Source organism: Elgaria multicarinata, chromosome 1 (genome assembly GCF_023053635.1).
Source record: "Elgaria multicarinata webbii isolate HBS135686 ecotype San Diego chromosome 1, rElgMul1.1.pri, whole genome shotgun sequence".
Lineage (NCBI taxonomy): Eukaryota > Metazoa > Chordata > Lepidosauria > Squamata > Anguidae > Elgaria > Elgaria multicarinata.
In genome coordinates this window covers 190,868,388-190,889,985 of record NC_086171.1, presented here as the reverse complement: position 1 = coordinate 190,889,985, position 21,598 = coordinate 190,868,388, and the positions used below count along the sequence as shown (strand labels likewise).

At 41.4% G+C, this 21,598-nt stretch overlaps 1 protein-coding gene across 1 annotated transcript in view; it reads left to right on the top strand.

Moving 5' to 3' along the window:
• STK4 (serine/threonine kinase 4) overlaps positions 1 to 21,598 on the top strand; it is a 68,869-nt gene that overhangs the window by 20,999 nt on the left and 26,272 nt on the right. The window contains exon 10 of the mRNA XM_063145569.1: positions 12,239 to 12,390. Coding sequence (XP_063001639.1) covers positions 12,239 to 12,390 — 152 coding nt within the window. The remainder of the gene's footprint in view (positions 1 to 12,238; positions 12,391 to 21,598) is intronic.

Here is a 21,598-nt window from a genome sequence, read left to right as displayed (position 1 = left end):
GCTTAGTGACTCCAAAACAGTTCTTTGAAGGAACTGTGGGACCTAATTCTTTGCTTAACTAGAAGTGAAAGTACTTTTGTTTTACATTTGATTCCAACAGCCACTGCTGGATGCCTATTTGAACTAGCAGAACTTTATTTGGAAATAAATCAGTTTATTTACCATGGGAGCCACGTATTCAGTAGTGACAAAGCATTACTAATGAAGGTGAAGCAACGTGTGTGATGTGTGCTATGTGAACATGCTGTGGTCTTGGTAGCGTCATATTGGGTCTTTGCAGTTATTTTACCTGAAGTTTTAGTAGAAAACTTAAGCTACAGTGCTTCAGTTCAATAAACCTTTCACTCTGCAATTTCTCATGTAGAGCAATGGCTGTATTTTCTCAGTAAAATCAGAGATCAGAAACAGAGCGTAATTAAATATAGGCGCCTCAGAAGGAGATCCGTTAAATGTGTAGCTGGGTTACAGTTTCAGACAAAGTATTATTGATCTGTTATTTTATATAAGGAAGAGATTATGGTGGTTTAATAGCAGAAATCTTTCTTTGTCATGGCATTGGTTCTTAGTATTATACATGGTTCTTTGCACTGAAAAGGAGGATGGCTATTGTAGGAAATGGCTATTTGGTATTGCAGTTAGCTTTTTCTGTTCCCTTGGAATAGGATCTCTGGGTATTTAAAAAGTGTACCATTCAAGAATAATTAGAATATTAAGCACTATTGATGTTAACCTTCATGAGTTCAGTACATAACATTAATCTCTCTAGCCATTTACCATTTCTGTCATCACTGCATTTCTTCCATTCGTTCATGGAGAACATGATGGGGAATAAATGAGACTTTGCCGCCTTGTAACAGGCATTCCTCTCTGTGCTAATTATGTTATGATTTTGCTGCATGCAAGGGATAGGCCTACCATACAAAGCTGATCTTTTGGTTTGAGTAAGCACTGTACTGCAAACACCTGCTTAAATTCATTAGCATAGCCACATCTGCAACCCAAGGGGTTCACTGCACTTTTTGTTTGGTTCCAGTAAAACATCATTTTAAAATTTTAATTTTAAATAAAACTGAAACGATTTAATGTGCTTACAGTCTGAGTTAATGTTGAGCATCCAATTGTGTCTTCAAATATGTAATTGTGATGACTTGTGCTGATCTTTCACATGTTTCTTACACCTAGTCAGAGCTGTAAGCATGAGTATTATGTATTCAGAAAGGTAAACTTTTATGTACTCAAAGGTAAACACTTTTATGGAGCAGTGTCCTGCAAGTACGTGTTAAACATTTTTGCAAAGGTGGATTTTTGACCAAACCAGCCTTCAAGATGAGCTTTTGTAGGCCATCTATATTATTATGGTCAGCATTATAACAATTCTTGATTTTCAAACTTCAAACAGTACCATAAACTTGGGAGATTACTCAGCGAAGAACAGTAAGTGCGATTAATCACAGAACACTAGATTCTTAAGTTCCAGCAAAAACAAAGAAGAGAAAGCTGAATGACTTAGTATTGTTTTCACATGACTTGGTCCCCATATATCAAGTAACATTTGTAAGAGGAAGCATATAGGCAATACTTCTTAACAGTAATTATACATTAGCAATGTGGTGTAGGTGGCAGTTTCTGGGACCCAGATGGAATTTTATTGGACCAACATCAGTTGGGATAAGTGTAAGCAAGCATTAGATTTATGCAGAATTCTCCATTAGGTGGAATATATACGTGTCTGTTGTTTGAAAGCTTAATAATTGACCAATTCAAGTTAGGGTTCACCTTGAATAAGTGGCTGTATGGTTTGGCCATTTCAATTAACCGCTATTAGTATTTTAACATCTAGAGCCCAGTTATGAAGGTTGTAGAAGCAAGAGTGGTTTACTCTTCTGAGTGGGCATCATGGCTCATGGCAAGCTCTATTAGCTCCATCTGCATTGCAGCTTGGGATACTTCATCAGACTAGTAACATGAAGTTCAAGTTACTCATACTTCTACAACTCTGCCCAATTTGCCTCTACAATGCAGTCTTGCAGGAGTGTGGACAGCAAGAAGTGCCTTTCTTGTACTACAAAAAATATAAATAAGCAAGAGCCCTCTGTTATGAAGATTAGAAAGAAGCTGGAGTTTAAATTTTGTGTGATGTAGAATCACTACCCTCACTTTCTTTCGATTTAAGTATTCTTTCCCCCAAGAGGTTACAGAGGCCCAACATGGACCTGTTTAAAATATTGGCCTCTATAGCATTAAACACATGCCGTGATTAGTCTTTCTTTATGAAGGAAATATCAGTACCTATTGCCATTAGGATTCTGTGTGTTCACTTTAATAATGCAAGAGATTTGGCTATTGGGCCAAAGTAATGTAATAAATAAATAATACTTTGAATAATTTCTTTCTGATGTTTTAATGACGTGTGGAAATGAGCTTCTACTGTGGTTAGAAATTATGGGCTATTTGGCCAGTGATGGTGTTCTGTTAGACAACAAAGTACTCTGAAAGCTGTCAACTTGAGATATAAGACTGGTTGCCAAAGGACTGCTCTTCCTATTGGCAGACATTGCACATTTGAACCACTATTACTGACTATGTTACTGTGCTGCTACTTTTCATACAGGACCATTTACTGGCAAAAATCTTTTATGAATTTGTAGTAAAAACAACAAAAGAGTCTTGCAGCACCTTAAAGACAAACAAATTTATTATAACATAAGCTTTCGTGGTGACAGCATCTCAAATCTGAAAGGAAGCCGTGCTGGTCACAAAGTTGAGTATTCTACTTTTTTTGTTCCAGTGTTGAAACAATGGGAAAATAGTGTTGCCCTAGCAGAAACTTGGTTCTGAATTATGTACAAGAAGAGAATCCAACTAAAGTTACATTTGTGCAAGCCCGGTTGTGCGATGGAAAGTTTCTGTGGAGCTCCGCTAGTGCTATTTGAGGTTGCAGATTGATACTGTTGGATACTGCCCTGTCAGACACTGAACCTTAAACTGAGTAGAATGCATGTGATACATTTTTAAAGAAGTGTTTTCTTTTACCCATTTCTAATGAATAGGATTTTCTCGTACAGTTGGCCATCTTGAAAAAATGATCAGGTCTGAAAACATTTGTAAAAATCAGCCCCCCATTTTGGCTCAACTCTATTAGATCAGGAGTAACTTTGATTGTTTGAGTCATTTATTGGTTGTTAGATTTATTTTTATTAACTTGTGTTAGTTTTTGTAAGGTACTATCCTAGTAGTTTATCCAATGACATAGGGGTATAATAGACAAATTATCATGTGCTAAATGTAAATACATTAGATCTATGATGGTGGTTTAAGTTTCTGATTAACTGAATCCAATAGTGTGGCAGCATTTTTGTACTTTTAACATATTCAGACCTCTATAGCTTTTCTTGATCTGATTGTGTGCAATGAGAACTGTTGAAAGGGAAAGCAGCAGTCAGCAGCAGAAGAAAATTGCTTCTCTTTGATAATTCAGAAGTTGCTTTATTTTTACACTTGAGTTCTCCTTTAACCCAGGAATGACCATTTACTTTCCACCGTCGTGTTTGAAGGCTTCTATTGATAGTTTAGACTGTGGCAGGAACTACACTACTGCTTTATAATGGTTTATAATGGTAGTGACAATGGTTGGGGCCCATTCCATACCCCATATACTGTTTACAAACCACTTTCAAAGTGTTATATCTTGCTTGGTGTAGCTCTGGCCTGTATGTACACGCTCCCTCACATGCCTGTCCCCCAACTCCACCCCCGTCCCCCACTAGTGTAGTGTGATGACTGGAGTGTGTTACCAAGTGACCATCTCTTACCTTTATCATACTTCACTTTGATGCTTGCCTTGGCCATGCACAGAATTAAAACTCCTTTTAAAACCTACTGAAGATGCATATGAGCACACTAGGGCTGTGTGCTCCACTCCAAAAATCTGAAGGTTTGACAAAGCTTCGAGTTTTTGGAACAGAGAGGGGACAGTTTAAAAACTGTTGAATACCTGCAGAGCGGAGAGGAGCCCTGTCAAAGCACAGCGCTCCATTGTAGTCAATGGAAATTAACAAAAATGCTTACCTCTCCGTCATTCTTAAAAATAAAGAGATGAAACTTGGCGCCATGATAGCTCTTAAATAGCTGGGCAGGGTTGTGTTAATTTACTCCTCTGATGCTGCATTAATTCACCCCAATTTATGTCCAAAGCTGCACATTTGTAGGATCTTTATCCTTTACTTTACCGATGCACAGGTGTGCATCTCCAGTTCATAAAAATAGAGATCTGACTGATGTTTGCTCTAATGGGGCAAAATTAGGGATGGGAGTGCTCTCATAGGGAGAGCACCCCTCCATTTCACCCCTAAATCACACATGCACATTCATAATCAAATAATAAATGGCAAGAATAAAATATTACAGTGGAAGATCTTTGTTCTTTGAGTCAAAATAGTACAATGACTAAAATCTAAAGTTAAAAATTGGGAAGATCTAGGTTCAGGTCCTTGGCCATGCTGTTTAGGGCAGAAATACACACTGGGCTGTATCTGAAGTTTACCTTTTTCCCTTTGAATCCATTATTTCTAGTTCCATTATTCTCTGCCCTGAGCATTTTCTTTTATCTGGTAATGTGATGGGAATGGGGCTGTTGTATTCTCTTCCATTTCATCTGTTTGCTTCAAATGCCCTTCTCCCAGGTGCTTTTCTTCTAGAAAGGGAGAAGATAAAGGGGCTGGTATCTTTTATCACTTGGGGGTGGGGGTGAGTGAGCACCATAGGCACTAAGCAAAGAGATGAGCGATAGTTAAATAGCCTCTCTCACACAGAGAGGCACCCAATGCCCTCCCTGGGCTGGTCCTCTGAAAGAATGATATCTTTACATCTTGTAAGCTCATTTGATTATATCAGAGGGCAAAGTCCTCATTGCCCTTGCTTTGAACAGAAATGGGGGCATGTAGTTATGAAAGGCTGCATGGCTGAGAAATATTTGCCCAATTCCAAACTTAACCTCACATAGGTGTAAGACTAAAATGACACAAGGATATATTATATCCTACCTTGAGGCCTCAAGGTAAGGGCATGAGTGCAACATCAAATGCTGAGATAATTGAGTCGTGTTTTAAGTTTTATTTAACTTTATACTTCTGCATGGCAACCAACATATGAAGCTGCCTTACATGGAGTTGGATGAGTGATCGATCTAGCCCAGTACTGTGTAATCTGCCAGTGAGGCTGTTGTGTAAATGTCTTTGCAGCCTTGCCACCTAAGGTCCTTGAAGTGAAGTCTGCTTAATGAGAACTACAGATGCCGAGGAATCATACTCTTACCAGCTTCATATAAAACATTTAGTTGACCACTGCATTGTGGTCCTTTCCCAAATAGTAGCCAGCACTGGTGGCCATTGAAGCAAGATGGGAGTCTGTGCGGCAGTGTGATTGCAGCATCTCTTTCTTTGATACAAAGCTGTGTGGAAGAGGTTCATTCTGTGAGGTGCTCTGGCAGATAAGTTAAACTTCCTGTTTCTAAATTGCCTACGTAGTCGTACAAAGGAGCCATGATGATGATGATGATGATTATTATTGTATTTATTTGTATCCCGCCTTTTGCTCAATACTGGGCCTCAGTAAAATATGACTAATTCTTGCTGTGTTTATCCTAGTCCTATTATCTGTTGTAACTAATATGTATAATTCACTTCTGATGCATTTTTCTTTTTCCTAAGCTAACATTTTCTGTTGAATAGGTTTAAAAGAGATCTACAGCACTAGGTAAAAACTGTGAAGAGTCTTGTGTCCCCTTAAAATATATTCTGGCATAAACTTTCGTGGATTATAGGTCATGAAAGCTTATGCTAGAATAAATTTGTTAGTCTTTAAGGGGACACAAGACTCTTGACTGATTTTGCTGCAGTAGACTAACATGGCTACCCTCTAGCAACTGCAATTTGTAAAAGACTTTAATTTTAAGAAGTCTTCTCTTTCTTTCCCCACCTATTTAAAATACATTAATTTGATCTTGCAGAAGAAACTCAGTGTGTCTGTATGTTGAAAGTGTGTGTTTGTGTGTAGGTGGAATAATACATGCAGCAATTCATCACACTGGGAAACAATAATTACATTTAGTTATGAGTCATCTTGGTAAATAAGCTTGGAGCATTCATGATTCTAAGATTCATCTTAAGGCTGCTCTTCATGACTCATTTTGCAGACACGTGATGGTCACTTACGTGAATTCCATACATGTGAAAATGTCTTACGAGGACAAGGAATACTTAAATTTGGCTCTCTGCAGACCTGTGAACTAGCCAAAGTACTTCTAGAGTTCCTGAGAGAGGCCCCAGCCCCTCTATTTGACGGGCTGTGCAGTTAAGAATACAACAGAGAAATGTTGACTGTATTATATTCTTCTGAGAACATAAACACTTTGCATCTTTAAGAATTGTACATTTATCAGTTCTTCATTAACACATAATTCGCATTTGTGATAAGCATGCTTGAAATCAGACAGAAGTAGCACCGCTTTTCATATATACATTGCTGGCCACTGAGGTAGGCTAAGGTGGTCTTGATTAAGATTTCCTTCCAGGAATTTTGGTTAATGAGGGGCAGGGGATGACTACACTTTCTCAATGATGTTGTGGAGCATCTAGCTCAGGGAAAGATATTTGGCCACTGCTCTCTCTCCTTCTGGGCAGACAGTGAAAACCTGGCTGTCCTCAGCAGGCTTTTGCATCTGTCCTAGACTGAGATGGGAGTTTCATGTAAACTGTCATTCTGAATGGTGTGCTCGCTGTGTTATGATTGAGTGGGTTTTCATCATTATTTTTAGATTGTTGTATAACGCTTTTGAGTGTTATGCTGTAGGAAATCATTTTATAAATGTTTAATAATATAAAAGAACCAGTACACTGGATGGATGGCAGTTTCTCTCTCCCCCACCCCCCATCTTCCCCAACCTTCCAGGTTGTGCGCATCTTGGCATGCAATATACAATCTTTGTTGCAGAAACTTTGTTTCTAGCTTGTCCCATTATGAAGGAGCTTGGCAACACATTAAATATAATAAATCCAGTGAGAGAAGGTATATCCATTAAGTTATAAAATACTGTGCTCTTAAGATTTCCTGTACCTGCCTAATAGCACAATCCTATACATGTTTGTCTAGAAGTATTTATTACTTACTGTTTTTTATGGTATAATTGTACACTGCCTGGAGAGCCTCAGCTATTGGGCAGTATAAAAAAATGTAATAATGTAAAAAAAAAAAAAGTCCCAACTACATTTAGATTGGGTTCACACGTCACTATAAGCCACAATGGTTGGTTTTTCTGAATAAGCTGTGATGGTTTATCTGCTAGTGGTTTTCCCCAATCATGGTTGCTTATTTAGAGAAAATAAGCCATCCTGATAAGCCATGGTCTACAGTGACGTTTATTTAAACCATCATGGCTTACTGTGTTGTCTGGTGCTCCACAATAACTTAAAGATTGCCTACTGAGTCACTTGGCAAGAGTGGTCAAAACCTCCACCGCTGCTCTGCTTCCAAGATCTGCCTAGCAACAGATTGTGCTCACTGCCCAACTCCACTCTAACCCTTCTCCTGATGGTGCTCTCTACAAACTCCCTAACGGGTTGGCAACTGTGCAGGCTTTTCGCCATGCATTGGATGCATCCCCATGACGACACCTGTGTGTGAGTTTTGGCTCCATCCTGCAAAGTTCTGCAGTGTTACAGCCACTAACTCCTCGGTTCTTGGCTGTTTTTCTCGCGTTGGCCTGTAATCAGTGGAGCAACCTTGAGCGGGCTTCTTTCCCTGTCACATTCAGTGTGTCTGTGACCGATGCTTCTCCAACAACCTCGTTCTGCGTGGTTCCCAAACTTTTTCTTAAACGTGGCAACCAGAACGCAATACAAACTGCACTGAACCCAAAAATAATCTGTCATCAAGGATTGCAATGGTTGCTACTCCAACCTTGTTACCTGTGTGTGATATCATACTTGCCCTGCAAATGAGCAAGGAGGATTACGTGACTCCTGCCTTATAGGTTGAAAGTTCTCATGGGTCAAAACAGGTCCCTAAACTATACTTCCCTGTTGCAGGTTAGCTGTTGTGGGGAAAGTTCCTGAATCTTGGGGCTTGTGCCTATTAACATCCCAGGCGAGTCTGGCAGTGCAAGGAAGATGTTATTCTCTTGGCCTACCGCTGCTCTTGGCCATAGATATCCAGGAGGAGGGTGGTCACAAATACTTGCCCTTTATCTTCTCAGTGGAGCTTTTAATGCAATCATTGCTCGTCACACAACTCCTGCTCCCCACACAACTGGAGGAGGGGAAGGAAAAAAAGAGAAGCTCGAGTTAGGGTGCACCGTTGGAGTGAAAGCGAGGTGGGCACATTCTTTGAACTATGGGGCAGGTTCCTTAAGAGGAGACGACAGAGCAGCCCTGGCCCTGGCAGCCCTACCAATGAAGGCAGCAGTAGGATTGGGTGCAGACATCCGGATGGCCATATGGACTGCTTTCCTGCCATCAATTCACCCAGTAGTGCAGGGCAGCTGAGTGAGAATGAGGAGCAGCTAAAGGCCCAGCACAGCATTCTCAACTTAAACCAGTGCATGATGCAGTCACTGGCACAGACTGGGCACCCCCTGGGGGATTTTGGTGGAGAGCTGGAGCATTCATTCTTCCCCAAGTTCTCTCAGGTGAGGTGGGGGGCTCTCTCCACCCAGCTACAAGTTGCATCACATCTTCACTGAGCCCAACAACTAAACCTCTGTGGGATTCATGAGCTGTGAGGCAGATGAGCCGGTGGAAGGAGGCAGCGGGGTGGTAGAACAGGAAAAAGAACCAGAGGAGGGTACAGTTGCAGCTCCACCTGCAGAGTTCCAGATATTGCTGGAACACGCTCCACCTAGAGAGATTGGTCAATCGGTGCTTCTCCTCCGCTTGCCCAGAGTGCTCGTCACCAATGTGCAATAGGCAGTTCGTCTGAGGAACAAGCGCAAAGCAGACCGGCTCCAGTTTGCATGTGATTTGGTCATTGCCACAGAAGTGTTCGGTGAATGTATATACGGCCTCTTCAAGGAGATGGCTGAGAAAGAGGAAAGATGCTGGGTCAATGAGTGCATCCTTACTCTTTGTCCATGTGCGCAATGGGAGACAGCATCCAGGTGTGTGCACAGGCTATCTGTGAGTCTGGGGAGTCCTGTGCATGCAAGAAACTGGTGAGGCAGTCTGTGTAGGGATGGCCACCTCTGACCTTGTCTTGGAACATTCATTTGGTGAGGGCATGGCAGCACTGGAATGTCAAACTAACAATTTAGTTTTCAAAATAAGCTATAGTGAGCATCTTATAAACCATCATGACTTAAAGTGACATGCAAACTGGCCCTCAGTATGGCTTAGTGCCACATAAGTGTGCATAGGATTGCAGCCTAACTAACTCTGTTTTGCTACTAAAAGTCTTATGCTTCCAGAAGATTATCAGGCTTAGACTTGTCCGGGGATGGAAGTTGCGGGGCAGCTGTGGAGAGCTTCGGAATGTGACCTATGTTGGATTGTTACCGAGTTAGATGTGGCCAGTAATGCACGTTATTGAAATGTGGGTCCTGGGATTTCTTATTGATATACTGTATTGTATTTTTAAGGTTTTAATATTTGTAAACCACACAGAGAGCTTTGGTTATTGGGCAGTATAGAAATGTAATAAACTGTATTTAACAGCATATGTTGAGTTTTAATCGACCCCAGATCTATCTTTAGGTCTGGCTGAGAGCTCAAAGTTGTTTTTAAATGGATGTTGTCTTTGTATGCTGTCTTGTTTTTATGTTTTTAAATTTTGTGTATCGATTTTTAATGTTTAATGTTTTAATCTTTTGTAAACTGCCCAGAGAGCTTTGGCTATGGGGCAGTATAGAAATGTAGTAGTAGTAATAGTAATAATAATAGACAATGAAAGGATCTCTAAACTAGAGTCATGGTGCATGGACTGGTCTTCCCCAGTGGGAAAAGCAAATACTGGACCTTTGCCCAGTCTCTTCCTTTGAATGGGGAATTTGCAACAAGACAAGAGCCAAAGATTAGAACAATTAAATACATTATTTTATTTAACAGTTAAATACATTATTATTACAAAGATGCAATGATTACATGCATAAAACTGGAACAGGACCAGCAACAAATTTAGTCCGTAGAGAGTTCTGGGGATGGGGAAAGAGAGTCAAGGATAAGTAGAGCAGAATGCAAGTGGTTTTAGATGGATAGCAGGGCGCCTGCTTCCTCGTAAGGAGGAGGAGAAGACCAACATGAACTCGATAGACACGCATGGGCTCTAATTAGACTTTGAAAGTGCATGTAAACGCTAGCGGCTATGCAGTTGAAGAGTGAAGAAAAGGTTCAGGCAGAAGAGAGAGAACTAATAAGGAGAGAAGGGTTGAAGCACAGATATTGCCTCCTCCAATATGAGAGGAATAAATGGTGATTCTCAGTCAAGGGTTTGCTGTGGATTATCTAGTAAAACATGACAATGGAATAGTGACTGTAATACCTCACAAATTGTAGATCACTAAGTATCCTAGTGTACGAAGTATACTCTGTCAAAGGCACAGAGGCAATGATGGGGAACCAAAGGCTGGAAAGCCTTGTTAGGTCTCCTTGAGCCCTAACCTTTTGAGTACAAAATAATAGGAATAAACCGGGGAGAGAGACAGAGGGAGGCAAAGTGGAACTAGTTACAGGCAGAGGTTCCTCCATAAGAACAAAGAAGGGAGTTAGTAGGGATGGTCTTTTTTAATACATTTATATCCTGCTTTTTTCTATTTACAAGGAGCCCATGGGGCTTACATAGCCCTCTTCCTCTCCATTGCATCCTCACAACAACCCTGTGAGATAGGTTGGGCTGAGAGTCTGTGACTGGCCCAGAGTCACCCAACGATTATCATGGCCAAGTGGGGATTAGAACCTGGATCTCCAGCACACTAACCGTTATACCACACTGGCTCTCCCTTAAGAATTTGTGCAAAAATGCAGAGTGTAAAAGGGATTCTGTGGGTATACCTGGGTGAAAGTGTCTGACCTTTATGGATGCTGATGAATGTTGATGTGTTTATAGGGGAAGGCTCTTTGGATTGGAGGTTTCCTTCCCCAGAGCTCAGGGACTGCCCAGTTAAATCGTTGTGCTTGAGTTGATGCGATTGCAGTAGGAGCTATACAGAGAGTGAGGCGTTTGCATGTACTTGCACTTCTCACACCTCTTTGCATAATGAGCGTGGGCCATTCCTAGATTACATGATAAAACAGGGGCAGCAGCTACATACTGTTGTGCTATCTTGCCCTTGTTCCTCAAGCCTCCATTTGATTCCTGTTCCCCAGGAGAAATGGAGATAACTGGAAGCTTAAAATGGCAGTGATACAGCTCCTTGGTAATGGGATGATATCTTCAACAAGATCTTAATTTAAAAACTGTGTGATGGAACACAAGGGCAGGGGGAGTGCTCTCTAAAGTATTGTAAAGATTTATAGGTCAAAACCAGCACCTTTGAATGGTGCCAGTTGGAAGACAGCTGGGGCTACTGTTTCAGCATCTGAATCATTGGAAGGGTCAACATTTAGGGTATAGAACCAACGTGTGTCGCCCAGGAATGAAGACTTTCTTAAAGCACCCTTACCTGTCAAAATCATACTATAGGGGCACTGCGGCTCCGATATCTCGTGATCCATTCTTTTCAGGAAGAACTCTGAATCACGTTGTGAGCCTGCTGGCGTAAGTAAGTATAGCTCTGATGTAAAGTGCATTACAGTAGTGTAGTCTTAAAGGTATAAATGTTGATTGCCATGTCATTATGTGAAACAAAGGCTCACCACCTTCTCAGTAGGTAGAGCTGGCAAAACACATCCCTGTTGCTGGAACTTGGGCTTTGAGGTGCAGACATTGATGTGAGAACAGACTAAAGCTTTGGACATGAGTGATTAAAAGAAATAGAACATCATCTATGATATTCTTAATCCTCCTTCCATTTCTAGATTATAAGACCTGCTGGTCCTTTCTGTGTCTCTGATTTCGTTTTCAAAGTGGGAGTTTCTTTTCTCTTAGAGGAATCTTTGAGCATTTATTTCCTGTTCAGAAGTTTTTTAAATTAACAGCTCTATTTATCAAGTGTGGATATTGCTGGGAGCAATGTGTTAGGCAGTTACTATGTTTAATGGGACGTAAAATATCTTGCCTTGAGTTAATGAAAGTGATACTTCTGTCTTTGTAGGGAGAGATGAAACAATGCAGTCCGTCAGACCATCTTTCCTTGAATATTTCGAACAAAAAGAAAAAGAGAATCGGAGAAACAACTATGGGAGGCAGGTGCCTGAAAGATACTCCTCAGATTGGAGAGTACCTCAGGATGGTGATTACGAATTCGTAAGTAAAATACTTTGGGCATATAATTCTAGGATCCTAGTTCGCTTGTCTCTTTTCTCTTAATACAGAAAGAGAAAAGATCCCTGAGCAAAATAAACATGGGCAGGCGAGTCCAGTTGTTTGTTCAGAGCGCTCCAACATTTCCTACGCCCTGCTATGCTACCGCCAGCTGAGCAAAATGGAGTGAGGATTGTGGATTTTCTTTAATAAAAATAAAAAAGGAAGGAAGAAAACAATTTCCCTCCCTTTGTGAGCAGGGTTGGGGACATAGAATCATAGAATAGCAGAGTTGGAAGGGGCCTACAAGGCCATTGAGTCCAACCCCCTGCTCAGTGCAGGAATCTACCCTAAAGCATCCCTGACAGATGCTTGTCCAGCTGCCTCTTGAAGACCTCTAGTGTGGGAGAGCCCACAACCTCCCTAGGTAACTGATTCCATTGTCGTACTGCTCTAACAGTCAGGAAGTTTTTCCTGATGTCCAGCTGGAATCTGGCTTCCTTTGACTTGAGCCCGTTATTCCATGTCCTGCACTCTGGGAGGATCGAGAAGAGCTCCTGGCCCTCCTCTGTGTGACAACCTTTTAAGTATTTGAAGAGTGCCATCATGTCTCCCCTCAATCTTCTCTTCTCCAGGCTAAACATGCCCAGTTGTTTCAGTCTCTCTTCATAGGGCTTTGGATACAGTGTACCCAGACCCTCCCACACGACACCCCTTGAGCCTTACATTTCTGCCACTTTGCACCATCAGTACTACAATGTCAGAGAGGGAAAGAACGTTGAAAGGTCCATGGGGCTGGGGATCAGGAATCAGATGTCCTCTGAGGTTGGAGTGAAAGTTCCAATCTCCTATGGCCCCCGGGGTGCAGCTTTAAACACTGTACAAAATACTTTACTATTACGCACAACAAAATAATCTAAATATAGGGTGAGCAGACAATCGAATTGATAACCCTTGAATTTAGACAAAGAGTAAGTTCAGATTGCCATTGAAAATAGTATACAATAGTTTTGATTGCTAAATTTGTTTCAATCCTATGGCCTTCTTTAGTGGCATATAAAGGTGTTTCTGAATTTAGCTAGCTCCTTTATTACCCTACATACCATTGGGGGATGGGTTGTAAGTCTAGAAGAACTGAAATGCTAATGGACTTGGACTGGCGACATCTAATTTATCTCCCTTCTGAAAACTTCCCTTAAATTTTCTGCACCCTGACAATCACATAGCAGTGACTCTTACCAAGAAACTTGCAAAATCAGAATAATCCTGCGCTTAACTGTTGTCAGTTAGGGAAGAGAAGATGATTTTTAGTGGGTGGCAGCTGTAACATTTTTGGTGGGATGTTTCCCTGGCCTGAGCCATTCCTTCAGGCTGCAACAGGGGCAGAGAAGGTCAACACGGCTGCCATGAGCTATGTTGAGAAGTCATCTTCATTGGGTTTTTCCTCTCCCCATCGTCCAATACTAATTCCATCAGGCTGTAGTAGAGGGAGAGAAAAACAAGCTGAAGGCAGGGGTGGAACCAAGGATATCTTCTGCAAAGTATTGTTTGTATAAAAAGGTTTAATAAAAGTGCCTACGCGTTTTGGATACGAATGCGTCCTTCCTCGGGGCTTATTTTTAAGAAGGTTTTTTGCAGTTGTATGCTCCGTGAAGTCAAGGGCTTAACATCTCTCTGTACCAGTCAAGCCCTTGATTTCACGGAGCATACAACTGCAAAAAACTTTGTTAAAAATAAGCCCTGAGGAAGGACGCATTTGCGTCTGAAACGCGTAGGCACTTTTATTAAACCTTTTTATGCAAACAATACCTTGCAGAAGATATCCTTGGTTCCACCCCTGCCTTCGGCTTGTTTTTCACTCCCTCACAGGGTTTCCTTTTTTTCTGCACCTGTAGTAGAGGGAAAGGCAGGAAGCAGGGCCATTCCATCAGTTTAGCTGAGAGACGAACAATTTTTTGGTTCCTCCTCCTTTATCTGTTTCAGATTGTCGTGATGAGACCAACAATGTCCTGAATTGTATTACATTAAGAATCTGTGTCTGAGTTTTCATATTTTCCCTTTCTCTTTCCATCTCCTTTTTTGTTTTGTGCTTCTGTTTTTAGATTTTATGCCCAGGGGCTTTCTGCAACCTGGTGCCCTCCAGATATTTTGGAATTCAACTCCCATGACCCCAGCCAGCATGGCCAATGGTCAGGAATGCTGGGAGCTGTAGGTCTGGAGGAAACCACTTTGAGAAAGGCTGCCTTAAGTAAACAAATTTACTGATATTTACAGAGCTTTGGAAAGCCTCAACTCTGTGATAGTTGGAAGGATTGTAAGAACTGCTGGATCTGTGTCAATCAAGCCTTCTCCTTTTGATATGGACAGCAGTGCTAGCACTGAGAATCTAAATAAGATGATTGTGATCCCCACTCCAATGTGACCCTAACAACTTTGCCCCTGTAGTGGGTCCACCTGTATGTTCCACAAGGTCTTCTGAAACAGGATAACCCTATTTTCAAAATAGGGTTGCTGACACTCCTCCATTCTTTCTTTTCCAGTATAAGTGGCTTAAAAGATACGTTGACAGATTGGGAGCTATGTTCTATAGCCTAATTAAATGTTGAAGGGATTTTGACAGTTCTTTCATTAACTGTTTTAGATAGATTTTTCCTATGTTTTGGTAAAAATAATCAGTCTTGCAAACCTCGGTGTTAATGGTAACTGGTGTACATGATGAGCAGCTGCTGGTTACTACATGACTCTGCTTGCTGATCCCAACCATTACCTGAGCACATTCGACATATACCCCCCCCACCCCCTTACCACCTCAGAGCTCATATTCCTTGACTGTACAGAATGTAAAAGGTGGAACAGGGATATAGGAGGTGAAGCTCACAGAGGCTTCCCATCCCTCATAATGGCTTGGCGTGCTGCATGGCTATGTTTGCACGTAGGCTGAGGTGGAAGGAGATGGGGGTGGGGGGAAAGTACGGCAGTGTTATGCTCTTTGGAGATCCCACTGCGCATGCACAGGTATCATGCCTTGTTGGTACACCCACTAGTGTTTAATACCGCAACTCTTTTTGTGAACTTTGGTGCTGCTGAAGGGGCCATGTGGATTCCAATCCAAGTTGTATGGGCATGCCTAGTAGCTATATATAGGGAGTGGGGGTTGCAATCCAAAATATTACTTGTAATGGTAGACACCACTTCCACCCATCACCAGTGGTGTATTACAAACTGCTTTTACAACTCACCTTGCTTTCAAAAGCTATCTGTCACGAGGCAGAAGAATATAGGAAGCTGCCTCATACCAGATCAGACTATTTTTCCAGCTTCTAGGCTGAAACTGCCTTACCTTACTTTTACTAGCTCTCTAGGGTCTCTGTCCGAGGTCTTACCATCTGCTGCTTTTAATCAGAGATGTAAGGAATTGAAGCTGGAACCTTCTGCCTGCAAAGCACGTGCTTTTCCACTGAGCTATGGCCCCTTCCTATAGTTTTCACTTGCAACCATTTTTAATTCACACACCTTTCAGTGGACATCTTTAAAGACAGAAGTGAAGTCTGTTAACAAGAACTATGTTGTTTCTTTAAGATACAGACTTGTTCATGTAGTGTTTTGTGTATCTGGTATTTGAAGGGAGGCAGTGAAACATTTGCATGGAGCTCCATAGGTGATGGCTGTTGGGTGAGAGTTGTGCATACAAAATTTTCAATTACAGTAATCAAGAGCAGTTGTAGTAATTCAATAGCAGAGGCTTGAATACCGTTGCACCAGTGCATGTAATTAGTCACATACTGTTGCAGATTTAAATAAATTATATTGCCCTTTTTATCCTGAAGGTTTTGCTCATACGGTGCTTTAGAACCATTTTATTCAAGCTACGTATAGTATAATCTAGGTTTTACGACTTGAGTTACTTACTACATTTCTAATCTTCTCACAGCATCCTTAAGCTAATTAGGTCCACTTTCAGGTTTCATTTATTTGTCAATTGGGAGATGTCTGAAAAAGCTTGAGAGGCTAAAATGCCACTCAGTGCAGGTTTACCCAAGATTGTCATGGAAATTCACACTGGCAGGGAATACTTGGGCCTTTATTACATTCATAGAGAACCTGTTTGTGTGTAGATAAAAATAAATGATGTCAGGGTTTGAGGCTGTTACGCCTAATAGAACAGCTTTTTTAAAATATAGCTCCTTTCCCTGCTTAGTATCTCAACAGTATGTGAAACGCAGCCACTAACCCACCCAGTGTGTAGGGTGTTGTTGAACCATTAGTTATCCTGTTGTGTGAATGCAGCAGTGGTTATTGTGTTGTCTGAATGCAATGCTTTTTCTGTGGTGTTGTTCGTGAACCATGCTGTATGGTTTGTTAACCACCCTGAACAACCCAACAAGCCATGGGTTCTCAAGGTAGCTTGTTTGAGAAAAAACACGCAGCATGATTTAACAAGCCACCCTGTGGAAAATGACCTACACTCAGACAACACTTTAAACCACACTGCAGAAACTGCACTGTGTTCGCACAACACAATAACACATGGTGTGTTAGCGTGTTGTGTGAACCTGGCCTCTTTCTAGGCTGATGAGAGTATTGGGAGAAAGAAGGTAAGAATAATTGGCTTTGTTCCTATTTAATTTGCAGTCCTTGAACTGCAGTACAAGATGTTAGGTATTCCTTCATTACATCTCTCATCTAAAAGCAAAGAGGCACAATTCAGTGATTGTAATGTTAGTCTGTGACCTGAATCAAAGCAGCTGTTTTCTCCGCTACAGACTAAGTACTGTTTTAGCATGTCATCTTATAGCAGAGATTTCTGTCTATGTAAATGATGTTACTGAGGATAAACACATTCTAAAATGTGAGGTGCTCAGAGGCTGTAATGCAGTGGCTTTCCCATTACCACACCACAGCATCATTAGTATCTTGCATTATAGAACATAGTGGAAAGAATCAAAGTGCTTGTTGAAGGATTCTTCAGTGGTGTCTTTTACGAGCCCTGCTACATCAGACCAGAGGCCTATCTAATCCAGCCTTCTGTTCTCAATAGTTTCCCCCAGCAACTTGGATAAAGAGGCCTGTGACAGTGGAGGTAATATAAACTTCATGACTAGTAGTCATTGATAGCTTTATACTACATTTTGTGGTAGCGAATTTCATAATGTAAATATTTCTCACCTCAGGTATATCCGCACTGGTGATGCTGTGCTCCTGCTTAAGGTTTAAACCACATTAGCAGGAAAGAGCATTCCCTTTCAAGGAGGTGGGAGAACCTCATATTGGCATTAGTCCTGCCAACTTTGAAACTGTACTCACCACTGTTGTACCACTTTGCTCTTTAGAGGAGACTCAGATTTAGCATTGCCCTCAGTGTGTATCATGGAGACCGGGTGCAATCTCGTACCTGTGTATTTGCAATAGTATGCGTATGCCTTTTTTTAAAAAAAAAGTACTTCCTGCTCCTCATTTTGAGGGATATTGTCAGGGTTGCATATCTCCCATCATGTAGCCTAAACATAAGATTTAGCACCTTGAGAATTTTGAGAAATTATGCATGGTGTGGAGAATGTGGATAGGGAGATATTTTTCTCCCTCTCTCAAAATACTAGAACCTGGGGTCATCCCATGAAGCTGATTGGTGGGAGATTCAGGACAAATAAAAGGAAGTACACAGTGCATAGTTAAATGATGGAATTTGCTACCACAAGATGTAATGATGGCCACCAACTTGGATGGTTTTAAAACGGGGTTGGATAAATTTCTGGAGAGGGCTATAAATGGTTACTAACCCTGAGGGCTATGTGCTACCTCCCTGTATCTAAGGCAGGAAGCCTATACATACCACTTGCTGGGGAACATGGGTGGGAGGGTGCTGTTGCACTGTGACCTGCTTTGTTGGTCCATGGTCAAAAGCTGGTTGGCCACTGTGTGAATAGAGTACTGGACTAGATGGACCCTTGGTCTGATCCAGCATGGCTCTTCTGATGTTCTTAAGAGAACAAATATTATACATAGAGCCTATACAGTTGTAAAGATCAGCTGGGGAAAGTGTTAAAAATGGTTCATAAAGTCCTTGAAACATTTTGGGGCTTTATTTTTATTTATTTCAAACATTTCTTGGCCGCCTTTCAGGACAGAAGCCCTCGCAAAGTGACTTACAACAATAAAATATATAAAAACAGTTAAAATATTAAAAGCAATAAAAGCATAAATAGAATAAAATAGCAATTAAAACAATAAAAGCCAACAATAAAACCAGCAACAATGATGGCAATAGCAGCAATGCCAGTACTCCTATCACAAGAAGACCACAGTAAAATAATATGTTTTTAAGGCCTTCTTAAAAGCCTTCAATGACTGAGCATGGTGGTCCTCTAATGGGAACTTGTTCCAGAGGTGTGGGGCTGCTCTACAAGATCTATCTTCAAGCACGTAAGAAATTATGCCGATTCAGGGCTGGCCCTACCGTTAGGCAAAGTGACCCAGCCACCTCAGGCAGCTGATCTTGAGTGTCATGAAAGGCAGCAACTTGTTAGTCGTTTAATTTATTACTGTGGTATTTTTACTACTAGGGAGAGGCACTTGTAGCATTTCTTGCCTCAGCCTTGCAAAACATGTGCTCTCCTATTGAGCTATTGCCCTTTCCTTAAATTTGTGGTAGTTTTTTACACATCCCTGGCCCATGACTGTATTACTTCAGGATGTTTTTACAGCTCAGGTTCAGAAGTATTGACATTTCTATGACTCCGTGTATGCTATTTGTTCTCCCTTCCCCTTTTCCTGCAAACACTGAAAAAACGAAGTGCTCAGCTTTGTGTTGTTTTTAGGTTTTGCTTCAGTTGTGATTTGATTTCTCTCTCTTTTCCCCCATCCCCAAACAACTTTGAGTCATTATGCACAAAGAACTCCGCCATATTAAAACAAAGCAGTTCTTTGGTTCTGCCAGCAGCATCCCTTTGGACAGCCCTAAAACTATCTTAACTACCTCTGCTTCAGGCCTCTGGTGTAAAAGACATCTCAAATCAAAGTAAACAGTTTGCCTTTTATGAGCAGAGAGGACTTGCTTGATAGTTGTATTTGGGCTGCTACTTCTGTGTGCATTGTGGGGAGATAAAGTGGCAGCCCAAATTTCCTTTCCTTTCTCTGGCCTAATGGTTTTCTGGGCTTAATGTAAGGCAGAGCTTTGTCTTGGAAGCTGTGTTTTAATGCATCCATCTGCCCAGATCAGAGTACTCAGTGCATGTGCAGAGTGCACCCCTCACTCAGATACACATCAAGCTAGATGTGACACCATTCCCAAAATTAGCAATTGCATGAATGTTTTTAAAATAAAGAGCACCCATAGCCAAAGTCCCTGATACGGTTTGGGAACACAGCAGGGGGAATGGGTTAAAAAACCCTCCCAGGTCCTGATTCAGATCAGGCCCCAACACCTGTTATTTGTACTTTATTTATTTATTTTATTTATTTAAAAATCCATTGCTGCGATTGCTGATTTTGTAGACAGGGTCACAACTTGTTTGGCCCTGAGTAACCATAGCCAGCTGTACCCACACCTCTGGAATTGAGCGACAGAATGCTTTACCAAGGCAGAGGGCTACACACATTTGAAGCCTATAACCTAAAGACATTTTAACATTGTTTACATTTAATTCAAGATGTGAACTGCTGGTGGTTACTTTTACTTTAGTAGGTTTTGGAAAAGGGGAGAAGGCATATAGGAACCGTAGCATTTTTTGCAGCATGTGTGTGTGTGTTTTCTAAACTTGCTGCATGTGAAATTTTGCTTTCCCTGACTCACTTTGTCACTCAGAAGTTTACATTTTTTTTAAAAAAAAAATAATCTTGTATAACTAGCACTTTTCTTTTACTTTTAACTCTTCAAATTTGTTTCTGTTATGCAGTAGTACCATGACCGCAGAAAATAGTGAAGATTTTCAGCACCTTCAAGCATGTTTCACATTCTAAGAGTTGATGCATTGGCTTCTTTATAACTTCCTCTGAAGAATGTTAATGGTCTCAGCAGTTGTGCAGAGGAAACATCTATTACGCTTTCTGGAAATGATTGATAGTGAGGGACTGCGAGACACCAAATGATTTATTGCTTATTGATCAACAAAAACATGCTCTGGTTTACAATGACCGGTATGTCTGCGATATTACAAGCCTTGGTGCTGGCATCATTTGTCTTACGAACAGGCTGGTATCTTGATTCTCCCCCTCCCCTCAATAGTTTATTTTCTCTCTTCTATGCACTCATGGTGGATTGAATATTAATGATGTAGGGGGTAATTCTGTTGTGATGGCCTTAAGCCTCTGAACTCAGAGGTTTATGGCTGTCCAGGGCAGAATGAGAAGAGCAATGGAGGTGAACTTTACCTCCCACTCTGTGTTTTAGGAAGACGGATTTATACTCTCATCTAGTTGTGTTCTGTGGAGTGGGAGGGAAGGAGGTTGTGGAGATCTGGAGATACTGGCCTCTCCTGTCCCCTCCTCGCCCCTCCCACTGGCACGCCCCCTTTCCCTCCTCACCGAGGTTGTGGGCTTGGAGAGGCAGCCAACTCAGATCTCTCTGTGCCAGCTACAAGAGAGAGGGAGCAGGGAGCTTGGATTCTTGGCTCTGACCTCGGATCCAGAAAACTGAACTATCCTATGACCCACCCACCCCAAATTTTGGCTAGGGGCTGTTGGATTGCTCCCTTAGAAATCTCTTTATTTCTTCCTTGCCCTATGTCTGTCCTTGTTTGGCGATTAGCTCCATTAGAGGCTTGGGCAATATAGACTTTTCCACATGTGTACAATGTTCAAAACTGGAGCATTTATCTAAACATTATCCCAGTGTCTTAGTTTATGTTGTATAAATAGTGAGCTTTATATTAACACAGATATTTTGGCCTGGCCCACCGTGGCAATTCCAATGGTCCTATTTAGGAAGTAGATCACTCTAGAGAGCTTGGTACTGAAAAATGCACACATAGCTACTGGCGGACTCCTCCATTGTAGAGAGAACTCACTCTGCTTCTCTGCCCCTGGTCTGTAATTCAACATGATTATATCAATAATTCTGCTAGCAGAAAGAAGTATCCATTAAAGTAAAGTATTCCTTTCGGTGCACTTAACATTTTATGACTAACACCCAGCACTTTCACTGGGTCTGAAGGGATTTCTGTGTCCCAATGTTTTCCAACTTTTGCACTAGTACATTGCAGGAAGAAAAATGCAG